The 12498-nt window shown below is 30.7% G+C and overlaps 2 protein-coding genes and 1 long non-coding RNA gene across 3 annotated transcripts in view; all 3 read right to left on the bottom strand.

Moving 5' to 3' along the window:
• LOC143065125 (uncharacterized) overlaps positions 1–12498 on the bottom strand; it is a 121489-nt gene that overhangs the window by 84020 nt on the left and 24971 nt on the right. The gene's annotated exons all lie outside the window — the stretch shown is intronic.
• On the bottom strand, positions 5304–6485 carry LOC143052077 (uncharacterized). Its single transcript, XR_012970979.1, has 3 exons — positions 6344–6485; positions 5858–5957; positions 5304–5388 (listed from the first exon to the last, which is right to left on the bottom strand). It is a non-coding gene; the product is annotated as an uncharacterized LOC143052077 (long non-coding RNA).
• Positions 7425–11133, bottom strand: LOC143061271 (receptor-type tyrosine-protein phosphatase alpha-like). Its single transcript, XM_076233727.1, has 5 exons — positions 10993–11133; positions 10505–10581; positions 9530–9566; positions 8204–8306; positions 7425–7431 (listed from the first exon to the last, which is right to left on the bottom strand). The coding sequence occupies exons 1-5, from the start codon at positions 11036–11038 to the stop codon at positions 7425–7427; spliced, it is 270 nt and encodes an 89-aa protein (XP_076089842.1). The 5' UTR covers positions 11039–11133.

The following is a 12498-nucleotide window of genomic DNA, read 5'->3' as shown; positions in this document are numbered from 1 at the left end:
GGATCATAAGGTCGATTTCTATTCGACGCAGCTCATATATTATAACCATTAATATGAAATTAAACAGACAGAGAAAAAAATTTAAAAAGTCAAATTTGTGAACATGAATTTGACAGCAAATGTCCCTTTTAGTTGATGTTCAATTATAATCAGATTTCTGGAATACTTAAACATTGACGTACAGGCAGTGAACAAGGATCGGACTATCGTCGCCATTATTTGATTTATTCTCCATTTCAAACAATAAATTAAACAAATCCTCTTTTGAAGCTGGGACAACAGCATTGTCATCCCAAAACTTTGCTTGATACATCACCAACGACCTTTCGTCCTAAAAGTAAAGAAAACACCTGTGTACCAAACGAATATAATCTTTATATCCAGATACAAGACATATTCCTATTAGATTACTAACAATTAGCCAATTTACAAAATGATAAAAATTAGTAAGTGTTGAATATATAATTGAAACCTCGAATTTTAGTTCGAGTATAAAGTTAAAAACATAGATGGCGTTTTACATTTAAATTGAATAAATTTGACAAAGTACACATATTATTTTAAACATTAGTATTTTCTAATTTGACTGAGCTTAGCTTGACGGACAATATAAAACTGGACTACATATGTTTCTTTTTTTTTCTCAATTGAATCGATTTATTATGTTCGTATTCGAAAAATCCTAACTTGAAGTGCCAAATTGTATGGACTATACAGAATGATTTCAGATTGTCGTAAAAGCCAATACAATGACTTTACTGTTTATATCTACATCAATTGTACTCTGAGAGAAAATTGTCTTATTGTCAATCATGCCACATTTTCTTAAACAGAAGCTTATTTCTACATACCCAGATTTTATACTTAAAGGTTAGATGTAAACAGTTATAGAAAGGCTTTGATTCCATTGCTGTTAATTCTATTTTAAATCCTTCAATTTGGATTGGTGTCTCTTGATTTTCAGGCCAATACACATCCTAGACAAGATTAAATATTTTACATTATAAACTTTATTTATCTTAAATTTAAGAAACATAGCTATAGTTATAGATAAAGTATATATTATTATTCAAACATATTTTTTCTGTATATATTTTTTTCTATAAATTTATTGTTTTCATACAAAAAATGATTACTAGCTACATCGGTATCTCGTAAACTTTGGAAAAAAACTATCAAACCATTAAATACATATTCTAAAGACAATATTTTCGCACATTTTTTGTTTATATTGAAAAGGAAAATTTATTATTGCGTTTAAAATATAAAAATGTCATATATTTAAGATTATTTTCCTATCTGTACGTAATGTGAATTATGCATTTAATGAAATGCCTGTACTATGTCAGACATGTAACAATTTTTTTCCAATAATTCGTTTGATTTGTATGAGCTTTTGATCTGCCATTTTCGTCCTTCAAACAATTTAATAAACATAATAATCCTGATAGAAGTCTTGATTTGATTTTATAAGTCATTTATTTTTGCATGTAACCTTAAAACTTCATGTACAAAACAAAAACTGAAGAAAAATGTTTGGCCCAATATGTAAAAGAGGGACAAAAGATACCAAAGGGACAGTCAAACTCATAAATCTAAAACAAACTGACAACGCCATGGCTAAAAATGAAAAAGACAAACAAACAACAGCACACACGACACAACATAGAAAACTAAAGAATAAACAACACGAACCCCACCAAAAAACTAGGGGTGATCTCAGGTGCTCCGGAAGGGCAAGCAGATCCTGCTCCACTTGCGACACCCGTCGTGTTGCTTATGTGATAACAAATCCGTTAAATAGTCTAATTCGGTAGGTCACATTCAGGAAAGGGAAGGGGATTGTAGTTACGACGTAATGAACATATCCGATATCATTTGTGATACGGTTATTCCATAACGGTCAACCAACTCGTGATGGCGTCCGTAAAATTTACGAAGGGATGATTTCAACTTCACCATTTGGAACTCTTGGTTTAATAGCTTCCTTGTGAGCAGCAACCCTCTATCAAGAAAATCATGATAGGAAATGCAAGCACGGGAATATCGTATCAATTGGGAGATATATACCCCGTATGCAGGTGCTGCTGGAATGTTAAAGTTCACAATTGGAAAGCTGAAATCATCTCTTTTGTCGTAAAGTTTTGTTTTCAGCCGACCCTCATTGTCAATTTCTAGATGTAAGTCAAGATATGTGGCCGACTTAACTGTATCTGTAGTATCCTTTATCTCTAGCTCGATTGGATAGATGCGTTCCACATAGTCACCAAATTTTGAATTATTTAGTGAAAGAACATCATCTATATAGCGAAATGTAGAGTTAAAGGATAGTGCTAACTTCTTATCTTTCTTCCTAAGAAGTTCCTGCATGAAGTCAGCCTCATAATAATAAAGAAACAAGTCGACATGTTTATTGAGTTTCTTGAACATAATGATAGACTTTTCACCATTTATTTATGTAGGTGATATCACGACCGACACTCGGCTAACCGAGAGATTGGTCGGTTAATCAATATTTAGTATATTTAGTATGCGGCTATATCGGCGGTTGATCTGTTAATCGGATAGGCTGAAGTCAGCATTATGTTTGTTAACCATATTGATATCATTGAAAAATCTGTATTTTGGTGACATAAATCAATCTTTATTTAAAACCTGGTCGTTTAATGGGTCGGATGTATTAAACCCGGTCTGTTAATTAGTCTGTTAAGAGTTATGAATGGCAATAAAAGTATAAGTAGATTAACCGAACAATCTCTCGGTTAGCCGAGTGTCGGTCGTGATTCATTTCCTATCAAATTTATGTTATACGCATTGTATTGTATCTTTTTTTTTTCAATTTCAAGAACCACAAAAATCCTTTCAATTTTCATAGCAGACATTTTATTTTGTTAAAAGATTAAACATTCTTGTCTTTGAACAATATTATTGTGAACAGAAATGAATATATAAAAAGATTTAAGCAAATGTCATACGCGTTTTTCAATCACGGTTTTTGATTGATTTAGACAGATTTGGGCACTTTTTTCCAATTATTTGGTTTTTCGAGGTTTTTCAACTTCGACATTAACTTGTACGTTCAACTGTTTTTAAGTTCTCTTTATGAGACTCGTTTGAGAGTTCTTTACCTTCGATGTAACTTATACTTTACTGTATCGAACGTGCATCTCAAAAGTTGATTGCATTTGTATTGATAAAATATATTTTGATGTATTCAAGTTGTAAGCATGATAAGTGTTTATTATATATTGGGTATGTGATTTTGCAAATCCGAAGCATTAAATTCTGACAAAACGCGATCTTGGTATTTTTTAAGAGTTCTTATACTTACCGTATCTTCTTTAACTTGGTTAAGCATAACAATTGTATGTATGTTGTGGTCGTAAACAAGCCTCCAAAGATCTATTTTCGTTTGCTCAAGAGGCATCTGTGTTACTATGAATGCTTTTTTATTTTTATATCCCTATAACATACACCAGAAAACTATTTTTATTTCATTATAGTTCATCAATAAACAATTCTACCGATCTTATTTATTGATTTCACTAAAATACATAATTATAAAACTAGTTAATATTAAAAGATTGCTCTATAGAACATTGATGTGTTTATACTATTTGTATTTTACTCTGTTACTAACATAAACAACACGACAGTTGCCACATGTAGAGCAGGACCTGCTTACCATTCTAGAGCACATGAAGTAACCCCTAGTTTAATGAGGTTCGTGTTTCTCAGCCATTGGTTTTCTATGTTGTGTATTGTGAAGGGTTATTTGTCTGCTTCTCTTTTTCTTTTTTAGCTTTGCTGTTTTCCATCAGTTTTTGACTGATGATTTAAATGTCCCTCTGGTATCTTTCTCCTCTTAAATACATATAATTGTCATTTATCATTACGTTTAGGTAAATTAATTTTCCGTGTCAGTTTTGTTTGTTTGTACAAATTGCGACTTGTTAATATATCATCAACATTGAAATAATTTAGAATTATGTGAACACTTCAGATAATATCTGTTTGAAATAAACTTTAAAACTGTCTTTGTGCTATGGTACATGTAAATATGTAAATATTTGTGCACTTGTCTTTCGTTTATTCTTATGTGATTTGCCTATGTTTCTTTAAGTTTTTCTTTGTTGACATATTTCGTGGGGTTTTTTTTTGTAGTGATTGAAGTTTAAACAGTGTACTGACTGCGGTACCCCTGTTTTGACATTATTACCTATTATGTCAATTGTTTTGTTTTCACATTGTTGTCCATATAATGGAAATTTTTACGACATACAAGGAAGAGACTAGCTTTAAAAATCAGGTTTTGATCTTCCATTTGCTAAACAAGAAAATGCCTGTACCAAGTCAGGAATATGACAGTTGTTATCTAATCGTTTGAATTGTTTGAGCTTCTTGATTTTGCCATTTGATATTTTGAATTTTAGGATTTTTGTTATTTAACTTTTTATTTCATGGAAAATATAAATTAAAATTATAAGAGTCACAAGTTCTATGTATTCAGAAAGACAACGCTATTCAAAAATATTTTCAAAGGAGTGACATTATACGTTTATTTCCCGTGCCTTAGGGAGATATTAAGATTTGTTCACCAAAGAAAAATCAAGTTTCACGAGGGTAACACCAGTAGGAAATATGACTATTAGAGGGTGAACAAATCTTCGTATCTCTGATAGCCAAGGAAAATAAATGTTTTATTCTACTGCCTATACTTTGTTTTTCACGTCTGAACATAAGATATTAATTTAAATAATTGCTTTCTTATGTCCCACATGGCAATCCTGACGTTCAGAGGTGAGTATGATACTCATAGTGGCATTTGAAATGTTCGACGTCACGTATGATCGTTTTAACCAATCGAATGTTGATTTTGCCATCAAAATTAACATGCAGTGCGATTGAAGCATTAATCTGAAGTTTGAAAGAAGAATATGTATTGGAAGACTTTACATTAATTCTGTTGAATTAGATAAGTGTTATAACTATTCAACAAAACTGCTTCTTTACATTTGCATATGCAATTTTAAATTATAAAATTATAATTAAAAGTAAAATAACAAAAGTAAAGAACTCCGAGAAAAATACTAAACGGAAAGTCCCTAATAAAAGGCCAAAATCAAAGATCAAACACATCAAACAAACGGATAACAACTGTCATATTTTGACTTGGTACAGGCATTTTCTTATGAAAAAAATGAGGAATTAAACCTGGTATTATAGCTAGCTTAACCTTTTACTTGTATGACATTCGCATAAAATAAAACTGCGTATCAAAGTTTTAAAATTATTACAAACTATTTGACTTACAGGTAAAAAAAATGGCATTGATATATTCATTGTGTCCTTCCACAAATGTTGATAGGATTGGCATTTCATATTCAACTACAAAAACAATGCAAATACATTTTTGTACATAGATCTACCATAAAATAAAACGTGTATGTAATGGTACAAGAACGATTGACTTGTTATTTAAAATATTCAAGATGTAGTTTTGCTATATATAAACTCACAGCATTTTTATTTGTTTAGTATTCAAACTGTAATTTGTTTCAACAGGCCAAGTTTACACAATAAGTTCACTGCATGAAAAAATATAAAAAGAGAAGATGTGATATAATTGCCAATGAGATCACTCTCCACATGTGACCAAATGACACAGAAAGTAATGTTCAATTATATGTTACCGTAAAGCCTTCAACAATGAGCACAGCCAATACCGCATAGTCAGCTATACAAGGCCGCGAAATGACAAATATGTAACTAATCAACAAACGACAACCACTGTAGGTAGTAATACTTATTAACTTTGCTTTTTTTATGTATTTTTGTTTATGAAGCAGTTACATACCTGGAAGTATAGTACTGTCTCTATTCTTGTTCCTATTTTCAGGAATTTTACCTTTATCAAATACATTGTCCTCATGTTTTTCGCACATTGCATTCATACGCTATGGAAAAGACAATAGATATATAATGACATTTTGCATTTTATTAAAATGTCTTTTGCTTAACTAAGTAACAGAATCGTATTTCTTAAAATGTCCTGAACCAAGTCAGGAATATGGCAGTTGTTAACGAAAAGTCGTTTCTATGTTTAGTATCGTTTGTTTTTGTTGCAGGTCAGTGTTTCTGTTGTTTCGTCATTTTCCTTTTACAAGTGATATGTTTCCATCGTTTTTAATTTTGAAACCCGAAAGACTAATCGATTTATGACTATTGAACAGCAAAATTCTTCTTTTGCCCTTACCATTTCTATAAATGGCAAGTGAATATTATAGAAATGTTATTGACGTTTTGATTGGAAATACAAAGTAAACAAGAGATATACTCCTACCTGATACTCCAATTGGAGATTTGATTTATTACTACTTGAATCGTGCAACAATAACTTTTTATATAGATCTGGAAAATCTTTCGAAGGAACTCCAGAGTTAGGACACATCACTGCTTCTAATATCGCTTCATGTAGAAACACGTACTGACGCTAAGAAATAAAGAATATTAAAATATGATGAACTATGAACAAACAACAGGCACATGTCTCTTCTATCAGTGGTGATCGTTTGACATTCTCTTTGTTTTGTGGACTCTTGTATATTTTAATCTCATGCGTTGTATTTGGATTCAGTTTGTTCTTTTACATGAATAAAAAAGACTTTAAAATTTATATACTGTGGATTCATTAATATTCGTTGGATACCCATTTTCGTGTATTTCGTGAGTAAGGAGAACTACGAATTTAAATGTTCAACGAATTACATTTTTTTTCTAAAGTAATGTATGCACACTGTGCCGAAACCACGAAATTAGATATTCACGAAAATGCATGTTTTCCTCAATCCACGAAAATTGGTATCCACGAAAATAAATGAATCCACAGTAAAAACTTATGTAGAACATAAAAAAAATATCAAAAGTAGAAGTTAAAGAGGAACAACGTCATGTCAAATACTTTTATTTTCAACTGACAGTAAAAAACGAAAGACTAAATTTCTTTTAAAAAGAGACTTAAGATTAAACATTGTTCGTTATATGATAATACATATACATATGGTTTATTTTATGATATATTTTTTACACAAGTATTTAAAATACATAAAAAAAGGACATAATCATAAATTGAATACTTAAAAGTAGACTGCAGTTTTTATGACATAAAACTGATTTAATCTCTAAAAGAAAAGAAATTTTATTTCAGATTGAAAATCGTAGTCTACCAAAGGTCGGTGGCTCTCTCCTTTTACACCCCGACTCGTGCCATTAATTAAGAAATTTTAGATCAGTTAAGCTAAAACTTTTTTCCCTATGTACAATTTTACTACAACTAGTTTTACAGCTACAACGCAGATGTTTGCTTCCTTTCTTTCATATTTACAAGCTGTGGTTTAATAGACTGTGTCATTTTACCTCAATTATCATTCTCTATATAAAATAAGTATACAATATTTCATTACTCCTCAAAATGAAAGCTTTAATTGTTATCAAAGGTAACAGGATTATAATTTAATACGCCAAACATTATCAAAATAAGTATAAAGTCAAACAAGTACAAAGTTGAAGAGCATTGAGGACCCAAAATTCCAAAAAGTTGTGCAAAAACTGCTAAGGTAATCAACTCCTGTGATAAGAAAATCCATAATTGTCCGAAAAATTCAAAGTTTTGTTACAGGAAATTTATAAAAAAAAAAAAGACCATATAATGATATTCATGTCAACACCGAAGTGCTGACTACTAGGCTGGTTATACTCTTGGGGACGAAACGTCCACCAGCACAGTGGCATCGACCCAGTGGTGCACATTGTTATCAAAGGTACCAGGATTATAATTTAATACGCCAGACGCGTGTTTCGTCTACATAAGACTCATCAGTGACGCTCAGATCAAAATAGTTATAAAACCAAACGAGTACAAAGTTGATGAGCATTGAGGACCCAAAATTCCAAACGTTGAACCAAATACGGCTAAGGTTATTTATTCCTCGGATAAGAAAAATCCTTAGTTTTTCGAAAAATTCAAAGTTTTGTAACAGGAAAAAGTATAATTTGTCGAAATTATTATGAAAACAATACGTACCTTAGGATAATGAAAAGGCGCTTATTTAGTTATTAGAAGAAGATAGTTACTTTTTATTCTTTTTTAAACTATTCCAGATGATCTTTTATATATAAAAAAAAATAATAATATAAAATGCACCTTACCTTTCCTAGTTCAAACACGTTTGTTAAAATAACAATTTTGCCACAATCATACTGCCAGATCATCCTCCAGAAATCGTTGATAGTAGATTCCAATGGTCCTACAATACATACACAAACTTAGTTAAAATTTTACGTTAATTAACATATGGAAATGTAAAAATTTCATTGGTATATTTTGAATACCAATAGTGAATACATTTTATTATAATTTAGTAGGACCTTATGCTTGTCCTAGATGAAAAACAATTGTATCTGATTAATCAGAGGATATATATGTTTTTGAATAACCGTTAACAGTTTGGCAATGATTGGTGGTTCTATCTGAATTCTTCGGTTCCACCATTAATTAATACAAACTAGCCGTCATGATACATAAGGGAAACAGTATTATATTGATGTAAAAAGTAAAATAGTAAAAACACTGAATTCGAACTAATTAATACAAACTAGCCGTCATGATACATAAGGGAAACAGTAGTATATTGATGTAAAAAGTAAAATAGTAAAAACACTGAATTCGAAGGAAAATTCAAAAGACAAGTTTTTTTATGGTTAAGCACAGATTGCTGAAATGTTGTTGAAAGAAATCAATCAATTAATATAACAATTCATTTTGACCTAAGATAAAAAAAAAATGTGTTGGGCCTAAGAAACTACCTTTTACGTGTAGATGGAAATAAAATTGATAATGATAATTGGAAATGTTTTAAAGAGACAACATCCACCAAAGTGCAGAAAACAGCCGAAGGTATATAATTGATAAATTTGCTTACAAGTAAGTCTTCCTTGAAAGTAACAATATGATAGTTATCAAATGTACCAGGATTATAATTTAGTACGCCAGACGGCGCTTCGTCTACATAAGACTCATCAGTGACGCTCATATCAAAATATTTAGCCAAACAAGAACAAAGAGCATTGAGGATCCAAAATTCCAAACAGTTGTGCCAAATACGGTTAAGTTATCTATATCTGTGATAAAAAAAAATCCTTAGTTTTTCGAAAAATTCAAAGTTTTGTAAACAGGAAATTTATAAAAATGACCACATTATTGATACTTATGTCAACACCGAAGTGTTGACCTCTGGGTTGGTGAATGCCTTCGGGGACGAAACGTCCACCAGAAGTGGCATCGACCCTTTGACTTTGAGAATAAAAGCGTTGTTATTTTGTTTTGGCTTTTTTAATATGTGCATGATGTTTTGTCACTTTTTTTTAATTTTTTTCTACGCTTATAAAGACAGCATTATTTTTTTACAATTCTTTTAATCAAAAATATTACCAAGACAATCCAAAAATTCAATAAGTTCTATAAACTTACCTTGAGCGGCTATGTATTTCTTTACTTCACCATATCCCTAAATAACATTATGTAACAATTGGTATTGTCCTGATGAGTTAGTGTAAGTACAAAATAATATTGCCCAAAAGAGAACTTAGTTTTCCGACGATAGCAGGGTCGTACCCTTTTTTTAGGTATACGGTACGTAGGTATAAGGTATAAAGCTAAATCAGTTATAATATAATGTATGTTAAATGCTGCTTAAATAATACAAATTAGAAGAAGATAGTTATGTGTACTAGATGCACATATTAAAGCTTTAAACTTTTCAATCATATGATGGCATGGCCAATAAAAAGAAGACTGAAACAAATTTAAAAAAAAACAACATTTTGCTAAGTATGTGGCTATTTCTACCATGAATATCTGATATAGTTTCAATAGTAAATCACTACGTATAAGTCATACACTCAATCACAGTACCCCTGTTAAGGTACAGAAATGACAGCCTCTAATGCTTTGAAAATCAACCCTAAATTTTCTAAATGATGATATAAAAAAAACACAACCCTAATGGGAAATATTTAAAAATGGGTGTGTTTTACAAAGTTCTACTGACTGGCAAAAAATTAAGCCAAATTATTCTTGTCGAGCCTTTCCAAAAAATCAATATAATTTCCGTCATGTTTGGCAACACTTGAAATTAAAAGTTCTCAAATCCTTAATTCTTTCTCGTATATCAAGTCTTTTTAAATTATACAATCTATTCAATTATGGTATCATTGCATTTTCTTCTTCATATGAATTAACGATGTCGAGTTGGTATTAACAAACAGGATGTTGTATCATTACCATTTAAATTACTCTCTACTAAGGAACTAAAGGTCAGTATTGGGTCTTCAACATAATGTTTCCGTTTCATTTAAGAGAACACATGTACCAGGTTCTTTTCTTATTTTAAACGAAATGGAAGCAAACAACATAATTTTATAGTGACATGTTAGTAATACTTACATTTATAAATGATGCGTTAATATAGTCAGATCCTGCTTTTCCAGGTTGTAGGTCAAGTATAACACGAGTTTCATCATCTGAAAGGAGCAAAACAACAGGTTACTGTACAATATAAAAAAATCGTAGAAACAAGAATTCTCAATTTGTAAGCCGGCACCCATTTATTTTTTAAAGACTCATCAGGAAATCTATATTTAAATAATAAAAAAAATTAAGCACGAAGTTGAAGAGCATTGAAGAACCAACCAATACTCATATCAGAGGCTTGTGTGCGAGTCTTCAGGATGTGTTTCTTACTATAATTGTATCATATAAAGATAAATCTGATCGTTTGATGGAAAATTCCCCCTTATCAAAAGTGTCTTTGAATTTCACTTTTGTGATCAGACTTTCACGAGACAAATTTTTCGTGCATTTTGAAGTAGAAATACTTTTTCCAGTTATTACTGTTACCTTTCTGATATACACAATAATAATATTTTACATACATGGAAATACATTTTTGTATTTGTTTTTGCCTGTATTTTCAGTCATTGATGCTGTTTTGGTTTCCTTAAGGTGGTCCTTTTTAAATTTCTGAAAGAAAAAGAAAATATGTTTGCATATCACTTTTTTTTAAAATAACACGAGGCTCCAAGCAGCCTAACATCCATGTCACACTTTTTATATTATTTTTCCTATCTGTAAAACAGCAAACATACTATTTGATGTACGCGTGTGCACAATCGAAATAAAGGGAGTATCCCTTTAATTAATATATAAATGTCAGGATAAGAAAGAATATATTTAAAATTAAAAACCAATTGTTCAGAGAACAATTGAAGGTCTTTCCATCAAAACAATGTATTTTGATATGAAAAGTTGTGAAACTAAGTTTAAAATGTCATTTCAATCGTCAAATGATAGCTCCTAGTAAGCTGATTCCAAAAATATATTGTTTCCATACATTTTTTTTAAATAAGGGAGATAATTTGTTACTTCCGGTTTGAAAAATGTTACTTCCGATTATATTTGAATATTTACTTGACACTGATTCCAAAAATATCTGGTTCTATATACTTTTATATTAATAAAGTACAAATAAATAGCTACTTCCGGTTTACAAAAGGTCACTTCCGGTTGGTTTTTTTCAAGGTTAAATGGTTTGATACCTTTTTCTAAAAGTTGTATATCTTTATCATGTATACATATAGAATAAAAGCAAAGGTCAAAATCTAGAACGTCAAATTAAGCTATGACCTTGAGATCAATTTCAAGGTCATAAACCAAGGACCTCAAATCAAAAGACCATAGGTCTTAATTATATTTAGTTAATGAGTTATATCACCAAACGCGTATTTTTAAATACAAGAGGGGAGATAACTCCCTTTTACATTCAACGTACGCTTGCAATCAAAATTTACATCTTACGACATGTCGCAACTAACAATTTAGTAAAAATAATTTGTTGATATCTTATACAGTCTTTGGATATAAGTGAAAATAAGCCAAATTCAAATATTAGAATATGACCTTGACCTTTGACCTTGACCTAATTTTCATTTTTTGGGACCAAGGACCTCAAATCAAAAGATCCTAGGTCTCTATCACTTATGATTTATAAGATAGAAATTCATATCACTGATATCAGATGCATAAGGGGAAATAACTCTCATATGGAGCGGTCATATCACTTCGGTCAAAATAGGACAAATCATGCGAAGGATATAACGAGCAATTTTGTAAAATAAATTTGTCATAATCTTTTACGGTTGCGAAGGAGATGCGATAACAAGGAAAACAGTGTTTGGGGAGATAACTCCTACAAAGAAAAGTATTCGTTTACGCAGGGTAAATTTCAAAAGCGCATAAACGGTTCGATATCATATACAAAATATCTAAGCGACATATTGCGAAACAAATGTTTATCGCAAGAACAAAATTAGGCGGAAGAAAAAAAAAAATAATCAGAAGAAAAACAATAGGTCTTTCCACAGAAAAGTGGAAAGACCTAA

This window comes from Mytilus galloprovincialis, chromosome 1, assembly GCF_965363235.1.
Source record: "Mytilus galloprovincialis chromosome 1, xbMytGall1.hap1.1, whole genome shotgun sequence".
Classification (NCBI taxonomy): Eukaryota; Metazoa; Mollusca; class Bivalvia; order Mytilida; family Mytilidae; genus Mytilus; species Mytilus galloprovincialis.
The sequence above is the reverse complement of the archived record's forward strand: the minus strand, read 5'-3'. Positions and strand labels throughout refer to the sequence as shown.